General features: G+C 42.0%; 1 protein-coding gene across 2 annotated transcripts in view; it reads right to left on the reverse strand.

Annotated features, from left to right (window-relative positions):
* Positions 1-408: 408 nt before the first annotated feature.
* The window catches only part of FAM13C (family with sequence similarity 13 member C), a 73956-nt gene continuing 50465 nt past the window's right edge, over positions 409-23899 (reverse strand). The window contains exons 6-9 of one of the 2 annotated variants that reach the window (XM_059729845.1): positions 14027-14122; positions 7001-7197; positions 3178-3279; positions 409-2220 (exon numbers count right to left, since the gene is read on the reverse strand). In XM_059729845.1, coding sequence (XP_059585828.1) covers positions 2106-2220; positions 3178-3279; positions 7001-7197; positions 14027-14122 — 510 coding nt within the window. In that variant the 3' untranslated portion in view covers positions 409-2105. Of the gene's footprint in view, positions 2221-3177; positions 3280-7000; positions 7201-14026; positions 14123-23899 lie in introns of both variants that reach the window. The other variant, XM_059729844.1, reaches the window with a different exon arrangement.

Consider the following 23899-nt stretch of genomic DNA (forward strand, 5'->3'; position numbering starts at 1 on the left):
TGGTTTTCTTCCTGACAACTGTTTATATCCAGATTCTGCAATAATGTTTTTGTTTGTTTCTTGCCAAACATAACAAAATCCTATATAAACTGCTTTAGCAAAATAAAAATAATGGCTTATAAATGGTATTTAAATAGGCATTCATTTTCATCTACTGAACAAATACTGGGATAACTCCAAATAGTATGAGAGGTTGTAATTGCTGCATGATTCAAATCTCAAAAGCTAGAAATGTCAGCATTTCCAACTTGTTGTTTGACAGTGTTATTTATACTAGCTAATTGGAAACAAAAACCATGTTTCAACATAATAAATATAATAGAAAAATACTTTATTTATATTAATGTATAAAATGGTATACAATCATATAGAATATATAGATTACATTTTAATAGCAATTGTATTCATATGTCATGAAACCATTTTCTCGTATCAAAGATGTAGTTTGTAAACTTCAAATAGTTGTATATCTGTTCCTGTTGTTCTTAAATGACTAATTAAAACAGATTTATGATGGAGATCATTCTGATTAATAAAAGTTATAAATCATCAAGTCAATACACTGAAACAGCAAATATCACATAAATAAAAACAACACTTGTCCTTTACCTCCAAACTATTTAAAAATGTATACTTCTTTAAAATCATGCTGAACCACCACATATAGTAAAGTACAAACATGATTGTTATATACTAGACTGTAAAAAAAGATCCTTTTCCTATTAAGATAGAAAGCAGGTGCTCTGTGTTAATACAAAATGGCAATTTAAATGAAACAGCATAATTTTTAAATGAAAAATGAAATTTATGATGCAACATAACCTAATTTTTCAGTTTTCCATAATTAGATTAATACTTTCCAGAACTAGTACAGTGACTTTCTAGTACAACTTGCTAACAATCCTTCTGTTAAACAGCCAACTCTACACACAAATGATCTATTGCAAATAATGAGAAAATCCCCTTAATATAGTGTGCTGCTTTAAAAGTTAAAAAAGATGCTGAAATCCAATGAAAAATAGCTTTATCGTCTTATCTTTAGTAAAGAAGATGATTAGTATTACTCATCTTATAATCATGACACTTGAATATATACTGCATACATTATCTAACCAAAATATCTTATCATAATGCAAGAAACTGTTCTCATCATTGTCATAATATAGATATTTGGCAATTATAGCACAGGAAATACTTCAACATTTTACAAAGTGCATGCTTCCAAAAGAGCTTTGGTAGTTAGAAAAGCAAAATCAGGCAAAATAAAGTGCAAAGTTAATACAGAAATAGAACTCATCATGTATGAATCATTTATTTTGCTGAATTTTATTTCAGATACTATAAACCAACTGGTTTTAAAAGGACAACACCCAGGATCTTTATATCATGTCCACAGTTTTTTATAGTACCCTTTTACATGCCCAGTAAAAAAGCATCCCTTCCCTGCTCACTGTTTCTTTTTTGATTTCCCAAATAACACAGGTATTTTTTTTTCCCATTTCTAAAAACCACGCTTCCATTTAGCAGTTATTTTACTACTTTAATTCTGCACCTACACCAGTTTGCTTCACTCCAATAATCTAGAGTCCATGGATACACTTGAAGCACATGGGAGCTACACCTACATATCTCATGGCAGAATTTGGTCACAGTGATTTAAGTTAACGTTGTTTCCCCTGATGGAGTAAATTCATTTTTAGGTCCTACAGAAGTATTTAATAATAGTGCATGATATTTTTTTTTTGGTGACACAGAAGTGGATTTGTTTGTTGTGTGTAGGAATCTGGAGAGCATTCCCTGACATTTTATAAATGGTAAAATAGAGAAGTCTGATTGAGAGCCTAAACTACATCACAGTATCCTTTAACTTTATTATTACAGTGCACTTCAAACCTTCCCACCCCACCCCTAAAAGTGCAAGCCATTCGCTCCTGTTTACATACTCTTACACGTTGCTGTCCTCCACACCTGATAATATAACTATTAAAGTGCATCACAATCTCATTGTGTCCAATAACTGTGCAGAAACTTATACTTGTAAAACTATTTTTTTTGCTAGAGAAACAGTAGCACTGCATAACACAGAATTCCGATCTTCAGATTGTTTAGACAACATCATGCTTATTAATGAGCACCTCTAAGAACCTGATTTTGGCTTTTGTGTGCTTGTATTCAGAGTACTCTTCGGCCATTGGTATGCGATCTTCCTTTTGTGGACTCCTATAAAAGGCAAATAACACCCCATCACATTTTATTATGAAAAAAAATGGATTTTAATTTTTTTCACTGGAGATTAATGCATTTTATTTGTTTCTAATTTTCGACACCCACAGATAATATGACAAGAGCAATAGGGAAGCAGGATTATACTAATGGCTATTAAAATATTGAATTGTGATAATAAGCTTACTGCACATAATTTCTTATCAATGGTGTAATTGCTAATTCACTCTAAGATACGCAGACAAGGTGTTCCACAATTTTGGAAGATATGATTACCAAAGTACTGGCTGAAGCAGGCTGGAATGGGATAGCAGGGAAGTCTGGAAGCATTTGAACTCTGTAGAAATTACCTTCATTTCACAGGGCCTCCACAATTTGTTCAGATCCCTGAGACTCTTTCAGGTTTGGGGCCCTTCATTTTTTTATCACGTTTTTTGGAGCATGTATGTTTGGAGCAAGTAGCTCTTCATTTCACCCTGCCCCAGATGTGGCCTGATGGATAGGTGTTATAGACATGAAAGCCCATTGATCTCAATAAGACACTAATTGCTTTCAACAAAACTTACTTAGACCCAGAAATTACAGAGCAGAAATTCCCAAGCCTTCTGACCCCCTACTACTTATTGATGATACTGTTCTGTTTGTGGAAGAGTACATGGAAGGATTGGTAAATATCACATTTTATTGATAAATATCACATTATATCTAAAATAAGATAGGCTAGTTCTATATTGTAGAATTACATTTTCACATCACATTATTTCTAAGAGCAAAGTGTGACGGTAGCAAATTTACATTGCTCAATTGCTTAAAAACTCCTGAATTCATTTGAGTTATCACACAGATAACAATTACTTAACTCACATCTTTCAGGTGAGTCACTCCTACATAAGAGCACATACTTTAATGGAAACATATTAATAAGCTGAAATACATGAATGCAGTATTGTTTACCTTCCTGTTTGTTTGAAGAACTGTTCCTCAAATTCTCTCAGGGCTTTGCGAAGCCTTCTTTTGTCTGCTTTTGCTTCTCTGAGATGTTCAAGCAGCACCGGCCTGCGAAGGAATATTTTGAAGTTTGTATAGACCTCAAAATACTTAAGAAGTTGACGATCAGCTATCATCTCTGGAGTCAGGTATAGACATTACACTTTCACCAGTATAAGTGATCAGAAACCAGTACATACCCATAACAGACCAAAAGTTCAGCACACACAAACTGGTTTGGACATGGTGGAAACCAATCTAAAATTTCTCCTCCCCTTCCAGCCCCCACAAAGGGCAAATGTGTATTTTGTTCACTACTGTGCCGCATGCAGAAAGCAGTGTAACTTAGATCAATTCTGTCTTGGGCTTTTTGAATGACTGTACCCAGTGTGGATACACATAGACTCCCATTGAGTTCTGTGGTATCTAAGTGCAGAGATCAACTATCTGGTGTGAGAACTTCAAAGAATTCTAATAGTTTTCCTTAAAGGGTAATAGATTTCTGACATTAGAAGTTTAAAACTGATACTTAAAATCTGGTGTTATATTCACTCCTCAATAAGATGAGTCCATTTGCACCATTTGGACCTAATCCTATGAGCATTCTCAGATTTATGGGTACACAGCATCTAGGATTCACATACCGTCTTGCAGGATCAAGCACCTAATTAGCACAATAACTGCATAAGACCCACTTCATCAAATATCTGTTGCCAAACAGTACTGCTTACTGTAATTCAGCAAAACTGCAAGTAGTAGTAAGAACTAGGCAGGGCAGCATTTGCAGGACAATGTTAGGAGACAGAACACCTCCAGAATATGTCCTAGGTAGTATTATTTCAAAATAATGAACTGCCCTGAGATACCATTTGTGAACACACATAAGTTATGAATTCCGCAGAAAAATATGCCATCTTTATTTTCACTCACTTGATAGGACCTAAGTGATTTAATTAATTATTTGTTTCTCAGCCAAAAAATAATAATAATAAAGGGAAGGAAATAAATCAAATGATCCATTCTCTGCATGCATTTTCTTGAATGAGTGAAAAGGTTCAGTGACATCAGCACATGCGTCTCACAAGTGAATATGTTGGCATAACCTGAGCTGTCCAATGAAATACAAAACAAACTGCATCTCTGCTTTGTTCCTCTAGAGTTGGCTGGCCATCCTTCTTAATAAAAATACTTTATTTAATGAAAAGTTTGACAGGATGATGCTACGAAGTGGTGAAAATATATAAACATCTATACTAAATCAGACTATAAATTTAAACCTATATTTAAAGTCTATTGTATAATAATAGATAAAATAATATTCTGATTCTTTGCTCAATTTGCCTGTTGATGCTAACAGAAAAGGTGTTTTATTTCACATCTGTGGCACTACTATTACAAAAAATGACATTTAACTAGTATGGGCATGTCCAGATGAGTGTGCACATGCCTCTTGCCCCGTCTCAAGCCCCTTTGAGATGCAGTTAGAGGCATATGCGGAAATGAAAAAACTCTCCCCGTGCTGCAAACTTAAAATTAGACCCCTGGGGTCTAAAAAAAAAAATTAAGTTAAAAAATGTGGGGCAGGAGATGCTCTGGCTGCCACAGTGTCTCTATGGTTGGCCACTTGCCCTGGTGCTGAAGCAGCTGCACTAGGGCTCCAGTGCCCATAAGTAAGGGGTCGGGGGGCTGGAGAAGGGGGGAGGGGATTATGGGGGGACCCCTGCTGGCTTCACCCACTCCCCTAGCCCTGCCCTGCCCCAGCCCTTCCCCCTGCCTGCCCCCATGATCCCTCCAATCCCTGCCCTGCCCAGCCCCAGTCCCAATCCCAGCCGCACCCACCGCAGCATCCCAAGTTTAAAACAAAACAAAACAAAACAAAACAAAACCAAACCCCCCCAGCACTTACTGGCAGTTTGAGCTGCTGTGTCACTGGGGCCCTGTCCACACAGTGTGGGGGAGAGGGACAGCCCCAGCTGAGGCTCTCCTTCCCCCTGCTGCCCTGTGTTGCCTGGGGCGGGGGGCTCTACCAGGAGGCCCCAGAGCCCCCCCAACCCCTGTTACTAGGGTGACTAGAGGCTTTTTTTTTTTTTTTTTTAAATGAAGGTGCCTGGGGTTGTGGAGGCAGCCATGGGGGTGCAATTGAGGGATAGGGTCAGGTGGGGCAGCCATTGGGGGGTCTGGGGGAGTGGAGGGTGGGGGATGGGGTAGCAATCAGGGTCTGGGGTGGGATATGTGGGCCTTCAGGACAGGTGGTAGCCCCTGCAGGGGCCATTTGGCCCCTGTTGAGGGACTGTAACCCCTGTGTGGGGCCATAGTCCCTGTGGGAGGGCAGTAAAATATATATTCATGTTTCATGAATTCATGAATACATGTATTTAGAGTTCACTTTATTATTATGACAGAGACACTGGTAGGCTCCCGCATTGCTTTAACATTGTAGATATATCAGTAGAATATTGTCCAACTGATTGCTGTCTCTGTCTCACTCTCTCTTTTTATAGTGGTCTTTTTTTTTTTTTTTTTTTAACTTGTGGAGGAACATGGATTTTGGGCTATTTTACACAGTGACTTTGGGATTTTTTTTTATCAGGGATTTTTCAGTTTTCCAATTGGGAACACCAGAATTCCTGCTAGGGAAGCCAGTGGCAGAACTCTTCCTGCTCAGAGCTGGCACCTTGGACCCAGCTGGCTTGGGCTGATCTCCAGGCCAAATGGGGCCAGAAGGACATGCTTTGACAATTCAAAGCAGGCCACCACACCCAGAACATCTTTTGGGCAATAGCTGCCCAGGTGGCTGAGCAGGAACTCACATGGCAGTAGTGCTGCACACAGGCCAACTCTGCAACCACAGTCCACTGGCAGCTGGCCCAGAAGGGCAGATTCCTCTACTGGCTGTGCAATTCCCATCCGGGTCTGGCAGGTGCGCAGCAGGTCACAGCCCGGCAGCAGCCTCTACTGCCAGACTGCTGCAGTGGGTAATGGGTGCAGGGAACTCTCAGGGCTGCTTCATCAGTCCAGCCGGCACAAGGGGTAGTGTCCCCAGGTACCAATTGGCTGGGCCCCAGAAGCTCCTGAGAGTGAGTAGCCCTGAGTTACTTACCAAGGCAGCTTTTTGTACTGTGGGGCCAGGACAGGGCAGCTTTTTATACTGCTGGGGACAGCACAGGTGCTGGCCCCGGGCTCTAGCTCTCCCTGGCTGCAAATCTGGGAGGAGCCAGGCAGAGTTATTTTGCCCCAAGTGGCACAATTTGCTCCATAACAAAGTGCATGCCTGAGCACGTGTGCTGAGGCAAAAAGCCCTGGGTCAAATTTGCACCGCTTCTATTTGAGCTACTGCAAGCACACATGCTTGCATGTGTGGATGCACCCTATGACTGTAAGCATAAACTAACCTCAACCACTATTGAAATTTCTTTATCTTAAATTATCTTGCAGTTGCCTCTAGGAATCTAAGTAGATACATTTCTGAAATAATTGATAAAAAGAGGTAAGTCAACAAATCTTTTATCTGTCATACCTATTTATAATTATTTCCCTTACTTACTGATACTCCCCTGCCACTTTTTTCTGGACTTACGCCATTTTCTGTTTGAATTGCACACTGTACATGAAGCCACAGGTAAGTTCATCAAACAAGTATCCTGTATTTGTCTCCTCTCAAGCAAGCAAGTAACCAGTTCCTTGCATCTAGAGCCTCCAAGCTGCTCAGCTTGTCACAGTAAATATAGATCACGCTATACCTCCAGGATGTACAGAAAAGCTTTAAATGTAAGAAAATGGCAGCACTCACATTGTGGCCTCATGTAAGTTGGATAAAGACAGGGCTGTTTGCTGGAATGCCTTCTTTTCATCCAAGGGTGAAATAACTGCAGGCTCATTTTCCTCGTGTGAAAAACATAGATGCTCCTCAACAGGAAAGCAAGATGCTGATCTGGATGATAGTTCCCGGTTGCTTTGAGAATGATCTTCATCTGAATCTTCTTCCTCCTGCTTGTAATATATAATGTCATTATCAGATCAACTACCTGCACTATATCTTTGTAAATTAATGAGATGATTATTGTAATTAATTCAATTATCACCAGGTACATCTTTACTGAAATGAGGTGCAAGTATAAAAAAAATAAGGGCTAAAAATGTCTTGAAATTTTCTCACAAACTCTTGAAAGCATTATGTTATAAGGTAGCTTTCAACATGAATCTGATTTCTTTGGGTAGTTGTAACAATTAATTTATCAACGCTGATTAGTCATTTGAGTAAAATTTTGCATCAGTACGTGTTTAAACAAAAAAGACATTGATCACAATCCTTCGCCCCTTCTTCTCTTGCATGTAGTCTCACTGAGATCAACAATATTATGCACATGAATAGTGTGACATGACTATCCTTTGATAAATTCTCCATACAAGGAACCTGAACTATTTAGCACTAAAAACAGGCTTCATAAATTAAAGTTTTAGTATGCATAAATCATTGTTTCAAAGTTATTTGTAGAGTTACAAATGTTAACAACCAAAACAGAATGTCAATGACACCAAAATACAAATACCTGCCCTCCACATGCACACGCACTTTTAGCTGTTGTTTGTAACTAAAAAAAAAAAGTGTGAACAATTGCTCATTACAAATATACGCAAGGAAGCTTTACAAACATTCTGAAATAAAATATTTATTACAAAGTTAAATCCAGGATTTTCAACGTCATCTAAGAAGCTTATTGCCATGGCAATAAATCACCTGTTTTATGCTTATAAGAATACCCCTGCCTGAATTATTAAATACAGATACCAGGACTCAGGAATTAGTATTTTCTTTGAGATGTGAGGAGTAATTTACAAAGGCCTAGTATCTGCTAACTTTGGTCATATGCAGTGATGTCTCACTCTGCGAAAAGTACCACTGAAATGCATGGAGAAAATGTGTACAAAAAATGCAACACAGTGTCAGTGAAGATGGAAGACTCTGGACCAGTTTTTCTATAACAATAATTTTAAACGTATTTCACATGTTGCTCTATGTGCAACAACCGGAAATTGCAACAATATGAAACAACTGGAAACAACAACACGCAAATGCTCAGTGCAACAATCGGAACCAGAAATGTGGAAAGGAAGAGAAAGGCAAGCTGGGGATTTACTTTACTATGATGATACATTAATACAATATTGATTAAATTTTAATGTGTGTCACAGTGTTTATGAATGTATTTTTAACAAAAAACTATAAAGACTTAAGTCTAAGATGACACCTAATAATTAGATTCTATATATGGAAAATGTATAAATTTGTTATCATTTTCTGGGTACTGGATCTAATTATTGGAGGTTTGCCTTGAATTTGTCTCCTTCCCACTGCTACAGAAAAAAAAAAATAATCTGAGGGATCAGGTAGCCCCTTTGCTCTCTGCACCCCGAATTTTTCCTCCCTGCATCCCCTTCTTCCTCTTCTTACTGTAAGACCCTGTTCTCCGTGAGCAAATTTGAAAACACTGTCCTCGAGAGATACTTGTCATTTACATGTAGTATCCAGAGACTTTGCTCTTCCAAAATTGGTGTATTTTTACTTTTTTTAAACTGCCGCTAATTTTAGCACTGATACTCCATAACACACTTTTAAGCAGCATGTTTGTATCTACTTATACAAACTATGCATGGTATTATTCCAAAGTGAAAAGGCCGTATACCATATCATTTACTATTTAACTCATTGGGCTAGGCCCCAGGAAAGTCAACAGCATTTCAAGCCATGCTGACCCCACAGCTGAATACTGCTCAGTATGTCTGTGAACCCCATATACAAAGGATCCATGTGCTAATTAGTCTTCCACTCATGACAGGAATTGGGTCACAAGTGCTGAGATAATCCAAAAATGTATATACGGATGAGACGGAAGCAACCTGGTCCAGCTCTACTTCACAGAGGGCAGGGCCACGCTAATATGCACCAGGCTGAGAGAGGGGGCAACCCAGGGATTCAGGGTGAAACATTTGATGATGTTTGCTAGACTTTTAATTTAAAGCTGGTCAAGGAATAACTGGAAATGGCAAAGGAAGGTGCAGCTCAGCTGTGGAAGTAAAGTAGTAAAAATGTATTTAGTGTAGTGGCTCACCATGACCTGAAAAAGAATCAATGCTGAGGAGAACTGCATGCAAAGGATAATCTCATATATCTTATTCAGATGGGCTGCATTAAATAAACTTCGTGGTAGGATTCCATCAGCATTTTCTTGGCCTCTTTTGCTAAGATCAAGCTGAAAGCCTGATCGATGTTTTAACTCAAGGTATTTATGTCAGGGTGTAAGGAATGGAGAAAGGAAACCCAAAGCTTAAAATAACAGCAGTGGTGGCAAATAACCAGGAGGTGGAAGGTGAAAGGAAGAGGTAGAGAAGCAGAAAAAGAAAGACGATGAAGAAGATGGGAGCAACAGTAGAAATAGCAATAATGAGAGAGGCAGCAACAAAACAGGTGACAGGGAGTAGAACAAGGCCAGAGGGAAGATAGGCAGTGGAGAATAAGAGATAGAATAAGAACAGGATGAGGTACATCAGCTGAGAGGCAGAAAGCAGCAGAAGTATAACGGAATGCTGACCCATCTGGAGTAGCATGGTGGGAAGACATGGAAGTTGCACTGAGAGATGTTAGGGAGGATCACAGACTGCAGATAAAAATAATATCAACCAATGCAGACAGAAGTGATGGATAACAAGGGATGCAGATGGGAGCAATCAAGACATGAGTACATAGATAAGGTTCTGTCTGTGATATTGGAGGTGGAGATGGAACATCTCACCACTCTGATTCCTTTCCAAAACAGAAATACTTAGAGTTTACTTACTGGAACAGTTAAGAGTAGGAAAAATGTATAGCGGGAGACCTGAAAATGAGGGGGATGAGTCGGAATCAGAGCCAGAGAGTAGGCTCCTACCTTTAACTCCTTTGATCTCCAGCCCAGAATGGCGAGATAGAGGTGGAAAGTAGTGGGAAGGCCGGAAAATGGCAGTCTTTTTTTAATACAAAGGCCGTCAGGAAGCTTGCAAAAGTGACAGACATGGGGGGAGGGAGAGGGATGGGGAAGAGTCCACCACAGGGAGCAGCAGCTCTGGTGCACCTTAAAGGACAGTTGTGCTCTTTTTAAAACAAGCACAATAGCACTGATTATAGCATCAGGGACAAATGATCAGGGACAAATGAAAAAGCAGCTGGAGGCACACTACTATTCAAGAATTCAGAGGTGAGAGCAAAGCAGGTGGAAGACATTATCAGACTGCAGTTAATGATATTATCAGGCAGGTAAGTAGCATTAGATGTTTTCAATTTATATGTACCACCAAAGCAGGAGGGGAGGAAGGCTCTGCTTAGAAAGCTAGCAGTTTACATGGTTAGAGGGAGCCTGTGGATAATAATGGAGGACTTTAATGGCATAATAGAAGTGGGTGACAGTACAGAGGAAGGGGGAGATGAAACTGTTCATCCAGATTATAATAGAAGAGTCACTAAGAGATGTGTAGGAAGGAGAGAAAGTTTTCACTAGATCATACCCAAGTGGAAAGAAACAGTCAAGAATTAACTCTGTGTTTGTATCTAAAGAAATAGACATAAGAAAAAAACCGTAATTGTGGCATCTAGTGATCACCAGGTGCTGAAGACGGAACTGAGCCCCACAAAGAAAAGGGGGTGTGGAAGTTAGAGGTGGACTTTTGATGGAAAGTGTGCTAACACATATATTATTGGGTCTGCAGGGTACTGCCCGTTCCTCTGGTTCTCTCCTGCCACGACTTTGATCTTATTAAGGGAGGAAAGAGATGGAGTGTTAATAGATACCTGCAGAGTAATGACGCTTGACCCGTCACGTGATTCCAGGTCCTTTATTCTCGTCTTTCTTTTACAGTGGCCCAGACCACAGGCAGCAGCCCGTCCCACTTGCCCCCTCAGTCACACTCATGTTCTGGAGAGGATCACCAGCTTTGCAGTCCTAAAGTTAAGTACCAGCCGGTGTCCCGCGGTTCCAATTACCTCATTAGCAGCTCGCGTGAACAGTGCCTTTTATTCTTCACCGGCTGTTCCCCCTATGTGGGTAATGGTAACTTGCAGTCTTAACCCAGTCCCTCTGGGTGCGAGCCACTCCTGCATGTGGCTCAGCTTATTGTCTGCTAATTGCCTCGTTAGCTGTGGAAGCTCACCACATCTCTCACTGCCTCCCCATGGCTTGTGCTGGCTCGGCTCTAGGAGCTCCCTCGCTGCCAGAGCCGGCGCTTAGGATCCGGGACTGTCTCCCCCTTTGCTCTGGGATCGTTGCCAGCTTCCCATTTTGGGTCCCAACCGGGGACCACCTCTCTATTTTGGTATGCCTTGGCCTGTCACTGCCCGGACCTGCGCCTTCTTTCCCCTCCAACTCACCATGGCAGCTGGAGTTCCGTCACAGGCATCAGGCATCTCTACTGATCTGGCAGCTGTATGGTCCCTTCTCCACATCTCTCTGAGTCTCAACTCCGCGTCTTTCTCCGGGGCCTTGGGAAACCCCTCTCTTCCGGTGCCTGAAGGCATCTTTTCCAGGGCGTCGTCCTTCCTTTATTCCCAGAAGCCAGGTCCCATTGGCTTACCAGTGGTGTGGGGAGTCTCTCTCCCCCCTGCCACACCTGGGCATCGTGACTGCCAGCTGAGGGGATTTTCCCCAAGTAACAGGGCTCCAGTCAGGGATCCTGTTACAGCATACATCAGAGTATTGAGAAGTGATAGGGGCTAAACTAAATAGATTGAGAAGCACCATAGTTGGAGTGGGGAACTGGAGGGACTTGGAGAAGTTGAGCCTTCAAATAAGAAAAAGTGCTAGGAATCCCAAAGGGCATTGAAGACAAATACAGCATGGGAAAAGATGACAGCACGGATATAGCAAATACTTTGGTTATGGGCTGGAAGGACACTGTCCTTTGCCAGAAACATGGCAGCTATGAAGGCTGTGCCACTGCCAATTATTCTATATTGAGGAATTGTATTCCTACCAACATGGGAGCAGATAGCAAAAGTGCAGAGGGAATCTGGAATGCCAAGGACAAAGGTCGGTTAGAGCTGAATTGTACAAAGCAAGAGGAACGGGTGGTCCCAGTTTTTTTTTGTCTATGTGAAATATGTAAGTGTGGTGTGCAAGGGCAAGGGGAAAAAACACAGATCACCTTAAGCAGCTACAATGTTGAGGAAATTGGGAGTATAATCAGACCTCTTTGAAGAGTCCATGTGTGTGGCAACTGCTGATTCATTATGTCAGAATGGAAGGGTTCATGCAGGAATAAAATAGGCTGGAGGTCCTAAAGGATCATAAGAAGTTGATGAAAGTGGTAAAGAAGAGCTGGTGGGAAACTTTGCAGAAGGACAAGTGAAGAAGATATGGGGAGCAGTGATGCATAAGGAACAAAAAGGGGGGAACATGTTGACCTAGTGTGGATGGTTGTAAGAAATATCTTGCTGGTGAGAGGTGAAGCATAAATGCAGCCTGATGAGTGCATCAAGGTGCCCAAGGAAGAGTTGTGGTGAACATATGGTGGGACATAGATTTTAGGAGTTTACATATGCAATGGTGGTGCGGGAAAGGATCTGCCACTTTCTGAGTGTCACCAAAATAAACCTGTTGTTAGAACAGGACTGGTACTGTATCAACTCATATCAAAGGGACCAAATTAAATGTTACTAAGGACTTTATTAGCATGTGTTAAAACTAGTTTATGGAAAGTAAGAAACCTCTGGGTTTTTAAGGGTTTGGCTTTCTCTGGGGCTGCATACTACATTGATCAAGACAGAGAAGACGTGGAGGAAAAAGGACTGGACACACTTATATCGTTGTTTCACTGAATGAACAGAGATGACTGACGGAAGGGGCAGGTGGTTACTGAGGTTTTTCATGGGGTTCTGTATGAAGAAAAAGAATTCTGTAAGGGTCTTTTGTGGAAATCTGATGTATGTTGTTTAAGGCTTTAATATATATAGTTGTATTTTTTTTGTATATTAGCTGTTTTTGCAATATGAAGTTTTGGTAAAAGAAAGGTGCTCAATATGTGAAGCTTGATAAGTGGAGAATGATATGTCTTTTTAATAAAATGTGTAAATAAGAAAAAAGATTCCCATTAGTATGTTTGCCCCATCTGGGCCATGTGTTTTATAGTCATGCTCAGTGTTGGTTGCATTTGATGAACTTCATAGTTGGTTTCCATTACTAAGCAAATGCTGCATTTGTCAGCAATTTGACAAGTAATTCATTTAATGCGGTTACCATGTATGCGAATATATATAAAAAAAAAAATCCTTGTCTTGTATTCAAGAAAATGCAATAATACAGAGAACGGTATATTCGCAGAAGAGATATATACCGAATATACAGAAGATGGAATTAGGCAAGGAGCCTCCTGCATTTGTAGGCAAATATTTATCCAATGATTCCACAAACTACTTAAAACCCTCACACACAACCGCAAAACACAAAATCAGACACAATAATACCCTACAACATGCCTGCTTCTCTAAGAACAGGGAAGTAGCTGCTTAACAGGAAAGTAGCTGTTCTGTGTGTTGTATATTTATTGAGTTATAACAGTTAAAAGCTGAATGCCATCACAAACATTTAAACATTGATTCAGCAACTGATGCACTATATAATGGCCCTTATTTCCAGGTTAAATCATGTAGTTTTTTTTACTATTTGTTTGAAATATCAACTTCATGCTGTCAATATGCTCTTCATAAGCAATATGAGCATAAGGTCACAACACACCAAAATCAGTATCTATCGTAGTTTCTTTACCAAGCTATTACTTAGTTCTGACTTACGATAGTTGTAATCAAAGATGGTGTAACAAGAAGTTTCTTAATAATTCTGTATCTGTCATACAGAGGCTTCATAAGACTCTTCTGTTCTTTTGTTACCTAAAAAATAAACAATAAGAAAGTATATTTTTCTCAGAAACAAAAATTATGATCTACAATACTTGAGATACATTTATTTGCACCTTGAGTTCAGAAGTGAACTTGGCTTTGAGTGTATTCTTTTACTTTGTATCATTTGAGTACACTGGCATAATTCACGGATAGAGTGTACATTCTGAAAAAAGTGCAGTCCTATTAGGTAGTGAAAAATGTAGAGTTTCCTCGAGCCATTTATTCTGAAAAACAGCGATGCTGTTACATTTCACATTCTGTGGGTGCCAATATAGGTATGAGTTTTCTGTGTTTTTTTTATTTTTAATGAATGCGAGTGTCGGGAACAATTTATTTAAAAAGAATACATTTTTAGTTAGGGTGCTGCTGGGTCCAATCCAATCAAAAGTGTCCTGTCCAAATCTTTGCAACAAGCCAACTAATAGCTTGAAAAGACTGGCTAGCATTGAAGCTCAAAAGGTAGGATATGGGGGATGGAGCACCAACAAACACTGTTCTTAATGTTAAATTGTCAGAAAGGAATCACCTGCAAATGAGTTCATCACCTTTCTGTACTTCACAATTCCTTACTGTCAAACTTTTCAGTCTCAAATCACTAATAACTGCACTGCCTGTGTATGTACACAAATGCAGATAAACGAAAAGACATTGACTGCCTGAAGTCATGGGCAAGATTTGTTTAGAAGTGGTATATTATCTGGGCATGTGAAGCAAGAAGGAGGTTGGAGGACTTCTGCTGGATGCCATGATCTACATATTTAATTTCATCCAAGTACAGAGCATCTCAAACACGTCCAGTACCATATCAACATTCCCCACTCCCAGATGGTCCACCTTAATAGTGGAAGAATGATAATCCTTCTATGACCAATCTTCACTTTTAATTTGGTTGCGGCAGTCAGGCTTTTTGGTCGGAGCCATCTTAAGGACATAATGTATACTGGGGACCTCTACACTTTAAATCACAAGACCATTATCCCAGCAATTGCCTTTGAGAGCACATGCAGATGCCGTCACCATTTAGTGCGAGCACATATTTGAATTATGGCTGTTCATGTGCTATTGCTTTGGTTGTCTCCATTTTGTGCCTTAATGTTTGTGTTCTCTCTGGGGCCACAAGTCCCACATGGCTTGTTTTACCATTAACTGGTGTGTCTTGAAGCTTGGACCTGTGCCCTAAGTATTTGGGCCCTGTGGGCCTCTGCCTTAAAATAGCACTACTTCTAGAGCAGGATGGAACTGTCAGCTATCGAGACATAACTCCTGTTTGAGACAGATACATTTAGAACTTGTCATTTATTGAGTCGCTTTTTCAGGGAAGCTTGGAAGAACCTGCTGATATCAAGATATGTATGGTCTCTTAGAGCAGGTGCTGTCAGTAATATATACAGACCCCCAAAGTCAGTGGCTTAAACTCATCGTTTCCCCGTGTACCACCATGAAGGCATTCTGGTTCACACAGATCAGCCCTTCAGAGTCTTAGGTAACTGAGGCACAGAAGTCACAGACTTTCTAAAAGTTCCCAAATCTTACTCTTTACAAGTGACACACAGATCTGGAAAAAAACAGTGACGTATCTGACCTAATGTTCCTGCCTCGTGTTCTTTTCTAAGTGTGAAATGCTTTTACCTTGGATCAGAACTTCCTAAGGTATTCAGCATTTTTCCTGTTCGATACATATGTTCTCAGAATCATCGACTCTCTCTCTCTCTCTCCCCCCCCCCCCCCCCCCCCCCGGCCAACTGTCTTCTTTAACAGCTGGTTCATTGATTAAAAACAACCTATGTCTTTTTTGCTGTTCAAGCTTTGTTTGTCTCAGCACCACTGTTTAAGGTCAACCCTAAGGTTACCTTCAAATATCCCAGCCCATTTGAGCTGTTGTTTCCCATCTACATTACCATGCTGCACTCATAGTGGGCACACTAATTCAGAAGGGCTGGATTCTAATGGAACTTTCTATCCATCTATGTTTTGCTCTGATTTTGGCAAGAGTCAAGAAGTGAAGTACAGAAGGGTCGGAAGTGACGTATGGGAAATTGAGAGATTGCCACTCATGGAAGTTTTGTACCTCCAGCCTACAGTGCCCAGGTAAGCGTTGATCACACAGCAGGGAGGGAAGTTACAGCAGTCTGACCTTTGACACTCACACCAGGAGAGCTTCTGGAGTCAGCTAAGTGGATTTTAATGCAGAGGGTTAGCAGGTTTGAACCAAAGGGTGACTTGACTCTGTTGGCTGGGTCAAGACCTACCTTTAGCATTACTACACCTTCTGAGTTTTTCCTTCCTGCCAACACCTGTTTTTTTCCAGCTTGTTGTACAGTCCACTCCTTCCAAATCTTCCACATCTTACTTTCCCTTTATTCCAGAGAGGATGGAAAAAGCTAATTTTATCTAGGCAGCAGTAACTCCTATTGCTCATAGATGTTAGATGTTAGGTGTTAGGGTCGGAAGGGACCTCAATAGATCATCAAGTCCGACCCCCTGCATAAGCAGGAAAGAGTGCTGGGTCTAAATGACCCCAGCTAGATACTCGTCTAACCTCCTTTTGAAGACCCCCAGGGTAGGGGAGAGCACCACCTCCCTTGGGAGCCCGTTCCAGACCTTGGCCACTCGAACTGTGAAGAAGTTCTTCCTTATGTCCAGTCTAAATCTGCTCTCTGCTAGCTTGTGGCCATTGTTTCTTGTAACCCCCGGGGGCGCCTTGGTGAATAAATCCTCACCAATTCCCTTCTGTGCCCCCGTGATGAACTTATAGGCAGCCACAAGGTCGCCTCTCAACCTTCTCTTGCGGAGGCTGAAAAGGTCCAGTTTCTCTAGTCTCTCCTCGTAGGGCTTGGTCTGCAGGCCCTTGACCATACGAGTTGCCCTTCGCTGTACCCTCTCCAGGTTATCCGCATCCTTCTTGAAGTGTGGCGCCCAGAATTGCACGCAGTACTCCAACTGCGGTCTGACCAACGCCCTATAGAGGGGAAGTATCACCTCCCTGGACCTATTTGTCATGCATCCGCTGATGCACCATAAAGTGCCATTGGCTTTTCTGATGGCTTCGTCACACTGCCGGCTCATGTTCAACTTGGAGTCCACTAGGACTCCAAGATCCCTTTCCACCTCCGTGCCACCCAGCAGGTCATTCCCTAGGCTGTAGGTGTGCTGGACATTTTTCCTGCCTAGGTGCAGCACTTTGCATTTCTCCTTGTTGAACTGCATCCTGTTGTTTTCTGCCCACTTGTCCAGCCTATCCAGGTCTGCCTGCAGCTGTTCCCTGCCCTCCGGCGTGTCCACTTCTCCCCATAGCTTTGTGTCATCTGCAAACTTGGACAGAGTACATTTCACTCCCACGTCCAAGTCGCTGATGAAGACATTAAAGATTATCGGTCCAAGGACCGAACCCTGCGGGACCCCACTGCCCACACCCTTCCAGGTCGAGACCGACCCATCTACCACTACTCTTTGGGTGCGACCCTCTAGCCAATTCGCCACCCACCGAACTGTGCAGTCATCCACATCACAGCCTCTTAATTTGTTCACCAGTATGGGGTGGGATACCGTATCGAAGGCCTTCCTGAAGTCCAGGTATACGACATCCACCCCTCCTCCTGTGTCCAGGCGTTTCGTAACCTGGTCATAGAAAGAGACTAGGTTGGTCAGGCACGATCTGCCCGCCACAAACCCATGCTGGTTTCCCCTCAGCATAATTTGCCCTGCCGGGCTCTCACAAATGTGAGCCTTGATAATTTTTTCAAATACTTTACCAAGGATGGAGGTGAGACTGACCGGCCTATAGTTGCCCGGGTCCTCCTTCCTCCCCTTTTTGAAAATGGGGACCACGTTAGCCCTTTTCCAGTCCTCCGGGACTTGGCCCGTGCGCCACGAGCATTTGAATATTCGAATATTCACTCAACTAAGATCTTCTTTAGGTACTGCTAACCTTTAATAATAACCTGTCCAAGGACTGACTCAAGGGGTTTTTTTTGATGATATCTCCAACAAAAATCTTACTTCTGGCATATTTCCTGGACTATCATAGCTAAAACAACATTTCAACCCTACTTTTCACAGACAGACATGCTGATACATGCTTAGCACAAGGAACATAAGAAATACAACTAAAATACAGTCAAATGGTTTTAAAAATGAACTAAAATTAAAAGTTGTATGGAGACATTCATCAAATCATCACATCTGTTGTGGGCCAAGGTTTCAGACAGGACAACTCTTTGTCCACATACAGTTTTGGAACTGACAGAAACATACACAAGGGCATTAATATATATCTACACCAAAAGCTGATAAAAGTAGTAATAGTAAGATGTGTTAGCCACCTGTTTTGGAGGATCAGAAACAAGCAGTAATTTAACCCAAAAATGTGTATAGTTCAGAGAGAATATTGAGACACTTCTTAACATCCAATACATTCTTTTCAAACATTTTGCATAAAGATGAAATGCAGATTTACTAAATACAACAAATACAAAACAAGTCAAATGATTACACTACTTCCAGCTACACTCATTTAATCATACTTTAAGGGTTACGTATGACCTTTAGATAGGCTCAAAAGTTCAAACAAACAAACCCAACAAACCGCCCTTCAGGATCTTAGAACTGAATGGACAAAAAACATATATAAATCAAAGTAATTCCATTAAAATGAATCCCTTAAATTTATATTGAAAATGATGCTCTTGATATCTGGTTCTAACTCTGAGCCATACAATTAGGGTTCTCTTTATGACTAGATTACAACTGGAGAAGAAATTGTGGCATGGTAGATATGCCTTATAAGTTCTAATCTAACCCATTTGTGCACTATCAGCAGTGAAATCACAGCAGTATAGCCTCTTTGGCCAAAGACATACCCCAAGGTCTCAGCCAGACTTATGGCTGAAGGTACACCAGCTAGCTAGTTAAAGCTATCTTGGCTGTTTGAGGACTGGATGAGGGCCAATGTTGTGCTCATCCACAAGAAGGGCAGGAGGGAGGAACTGGGTAACTATAGATCGAGCAACGTAACTTCCATCCTAGGGAAAATCCTAGAAAAGTTCATCAAGAAGTCTATCTGTGATAAACTTCCAACATGGCTTCATTGCAGGCAGGTCTTGCCTTACCAGCTTCATCTCCTTCTATGACCAGGTAACTCACCACCTGGACACGGGACAGCAGGTTGACATTGTATACCTTGACTTCCAAAAAGCCTGATTTATTAGCCCACAATGTCCTCACGAGAACATTTAAGATTGTGGGCGTAACTCTAAGACAGTCAGGTGGGTGAGACGCTGCTGCAGGGTAGAACCTGGATCTGTGTCATCCTGGTGAGAAATGGGCAATGGTGTCCTGTAGGTATGGGCGCTCAGTCCAGTACTATTCAACATTTTTATTAATGATTTGGATGTGGGGATGAAGAGCTCACTGGCCAAGGTCACAGATCAAACCAAGTTATGGGGGAGCATGGTCATGCTTGAAAATAGGTTATAGATACAGGCAGACTTTGCAAGTTGGGCACTTTGGAATGTGATAAAGTTCAATGGTGAGAAATGTAAAGCGCTCCACCTTGGGACAAGCACCCCCCAACATACCTACAGGCTTGGCAGCACCAAACTGACTAGCACCATGAATGAAAGGGACCCAGGGGTAATAATAGACCACAGTATGAATATGAGCCGGCAGTGTTTAAAACTGGCATAGAATCCTTAACCGTTTAATATATCGGCAAATTTGTCAGGGATGTTTCTTCAGCAGTTTCTTTGTTGTGCCATTCTTGATGTTGCTCCCATTTTGAAAAGGAAACTTTGTCTCTGTCTTCCCTAAGACATCAGGGATCTTCTTAAACTGGGGGAACATGAAATGTTTTTGCAAAATAATTCAATGTATTTAAGGTACTAATTGTCAAATTAAAAAGAGAGACGGCTTCCTAGAAAATATCACATCCATGTCTGATTATTGGCTTTGATTATCAAACTAATTGCAAAATTCCCCACTTGTGGAGGCAGCTCCTCAGGGGCCTGTACACAAAGACGTAGCCTCCCACATCTCATTTATGAGCATCCCCTCACTTCAAAAAGGACAGTGGGGGCACTTGAACTAAAGCTCATCAAATGCTTTAGTTCAAGTGCTCCTGCTGCCCTTCTGAAGCATGGGGACACTGATACATGACATGCTGTGGCGCTTTAGTTAGAAGCATGGCCCCCCACTTTTGGAGCATGTGTAAAAGTGCCTCTTGCTCAAAAACTGATGACACCAGTAGCATTAATGATTAGAGCTGGAGCAAGAATTTTTCCACAGCACTGTAACTGTGGGTCCATTTCCACAACAACCTTCAGTAACTTACTGAGTCAGATCTCACTAATACCTAAATATTGAACAATGGCAGTTTTGCAGATTTAGCTCTTGGTAACATCCTTAATTTAAGCATATGAGTAATCCCAGTAGTCATTTAAAATTCATTATGTGCTTAAGTGCTTTACTGGATCTTTGCCTATCCTGCCACATACTCTCTCTAACAGTAAAAGGAGTGCCTTCAGTACATAAAAGAAAAATATCACTGTCATTTTCTATGTCTGATATTGTGCCCTGACCTGTACAGCTCCTCCAGAATACTCTGCATTTTGTATGTTTCAATATCAAGCTACAGATAAGCCTGCAAACCACTTCTGTCTTTAACACATCTGAGATAGGTTGAGTATGTACCTGTAGAGGATCAGGGTAGGGCCTCCAGAACTGTTACCATTTTGTGCGTCATAGATCACTACTAACGAGCAATATAATGCTACAAAACAATAATTTTACTTCTTTTATTTTTTCCCCACAGTGATCACAGTTCAGAAGTTGCAAGCATTAACATTTATATTCAAAGGTTGCTTTGAACAAACCAATATAACATTGACTATGTGTAATCTCAAAAATATAAGCTAAAGAAATAATAAGCAATGATATAATATTTTAAATTTACCTATCTCTACAGGTCATACTTGCATGTCATCAGTGAATATTCCCAAAATATAGTAGATATTTTGGAGGACTGATTTTTTTTTCCCCAATGCCGTTTGCTTTTTTGTCATATCCTATTTTAAAAAGTTATTTCTAAAATGATGCATCAAGGTTATATCAGAAGGATACAAGTAGCCATCTACTCACAGATATCATCTTTCTAATTTAACTCTGATGGAAACATCCTTTCCTGCCCCTGTTGAAATCAACGGGAGCTCTGCATTGATTTCAATTTGAAAAAGGAACCAAGGTCAGGTGAATGAGGTTTAAGAGATTCACAATATGCGTGACTGGTGTAATCCAGACTGACTGAAATCAATGGAAGACTTTAACTTGTTTAAATGAGCTATGGAATAGGTGTTTAGACTAGATAATACAGTATATCAACTCTACTGTCAAGAAGCAACATTACTTGGGGCATGATCCTGTACTGTGTTTTTCCTCAAGGAAAAAAAAAAACCCATCATATCTCAGACAAGTGGCTTAATGATCAGAATCTTCTCTTGGATGAATGTGACCTTACAAAATCTCTGAATGTTTGATTTAATCTATTTATTTCAAGATACTTGACTGACAATTCAAGAATTCAAGAATAGAATTCACCATAAGACGTCAAGTGGGTAAGGTAACTAGGAGGGTGAAAGTGCTAGACTTTAGGAAAGCTGATTTCAATGAACTCAGGCGATTAGTCAAGGATGCACTGCAAAGTAGGAGTTTTGAAGTGATGGGAGCCCAAGAAGGGTGGCTGTGCCTTAAGGAAACGATCCTTTGGGCACAAAGCGAGATGATCCCGATGCGAGGAAAAAGAGGGAAAGGGGCCAGGAGGCTTCCTTGACTGACCAGAGAAATCCAGGGCAGCCTAAGGGCCAAAAGGGGAGCACATAAAAAGTGGAAACAGGGAGAGATCACCAAAGATGAATATACCTCCTCTGCTCGCACTTGTAGGGAGGCAGTTAGACGGGCCAAAGCTACCATGGAGCTGAAGATGGCATCCCAAGTAAAGGACAACAAGAAATTGTTTTTTAGATATATAGGGAGTAAAAGGAAGGCCCAGGGAGGAATAAGACCCCTACTAAATGGGCAGAAGCAACTGGTGACGGACAGGGGGGACAAGGCTGAACTCCTCAACGAGTTCTTTGCCTCAGTCCCCCTAAGCAAGGGGCACGACAAGTCTCTCACTGGGGTTGTAGAGAGGCAGCAGCAAGGCGCCAGACTACCATGCGTAGACCCTGACATGGTGCAGAGTCACTTGGAAGAACTGGATGCCTTTAAGTCGGCAGGCCCGGATGAGCTCCATCCGAGGGTGCTGAAGGCACTGGCCGACATCATTGCACAGCCACTGGCGGGAGTATTTGAACGCTCGTGGTGCATGGGCAAAGTCCCGGAGGACTGGAAAAGGGTCCCCATCTTCAAGAAGGGGAGGAAGGAGGACCCGGGCAACTATAGGCCAGTCAGTCTCACCTCCATCCTTGGCAAAGTCTTTGAAAAAATTATCAAGGCTCACATTTGTGAGAGCCCAGCAGAACAAATTATGCTGAGGGGAAACCAGCACGGGTTTGTAGCAGGCAGATCGTGCCTGACTAATCTGGTCTCTTTTTATGACCAGGTTACGAAATGCCTGGACACAGGAGGAGGGGTGGATGTCATATACTTAGACTTCAGGAAGGTCTTCGATACGGTATCCCACCCCATACTGGTGAACAAGTTAAGAGGCTGTGACTTGGATGACTACACAGTCCGGTGGGTGGCGAATTGGCTGGAGGGTCGCACCCAGAGAGTCGTGGTGGATGCGTTGGTTTCGACCTGGAAGGGTGTGGGCAGTGGGGTCCCGCAGGGCTCGGTCCTTGGACCGATACTCTTTAATGTCTTCATCAGCGACTTGGACGAGGGAGTGAAATGTACTCTGTCCAAGTTTGCAGATGACACAAAGCTATGGGGAGAAGTGGACACGCCGGAGGGCAAGGAACAGCTGCAAGAAGACCTGGACAGGTTGGACAAGTGGGCAGAAAACAACAGGATGCAGTTCAACAAGGAGAAATGCAAAGTGCTGCACCTAGGCAGGAAAAATGTCCAGCACACCTACAGCCTAGGGAATGACCTGCTGGGTGGCATGGAAGTGGAAAGGGATCTTGGAGTCCTAGTGGACTCCAAGATGAACATGAGTCGGCAGTGTGACGAAGCCATCAGAAAAGCCAATGGCACTTTATGGTGCATCAGCGGATGCATGACGAATAGATCCAAAGAGGTGATACTTCCCCTCTATCGGGCGCTGGTCAGACCGCAGTTGGAGTACTGCCTGCAATTCTGGGCACCGCACTTCAAGAGGGATGCAGATAACCTGGAGAAGGTCCAGAGAAGGGCCACTTGTATGTTTAAGGGCCTGCAGACCAAGCCCTACGAGGAGAGACTAGAGAAACTGGACCTTTTCAGCCGCCGCAAGAGAAGGTTGAGAGGCGACCTTGTGGCTGCCTATAAGTTCATCATGGGGGCACAGAAGGGAATTGGTGAGTTTCTATTCACCAAGGCGCCCCAGGGGGTTACAAGAAATAATGGCCACAAGCTAGCAGAGAGCAGATTTAGATTGGACATTAGGAAGAACTTCTTCACAGTTCGAGTGGCCAAGGTCTGGAACGGGCTCCCAAGGGAGGTGGTGCTCTCCCCTACCCTGGGGGTCTTCAAGAGGAGGTTAGATAAGCATCTAGCTGGGGTCATCTAGACCCAGCACTCTTTCCTGCCTATGCAGGGGTCGGACTCAGTGATCTATTGAGGTCCCTTCCG

Source organism: Alligator mississippiensis, chromosome 6, assembly GCF_030867095.1.
Source record: "Alligator mississippiensis isolate rAllMis1 chromosome 6, rAllMis1, whole genome shotgun sequence".
NCBI lineage: Eukaryota > Metazoa > Chordata > Crocodylia > Alligatoridae > Alligator > Alligator mississippiensis.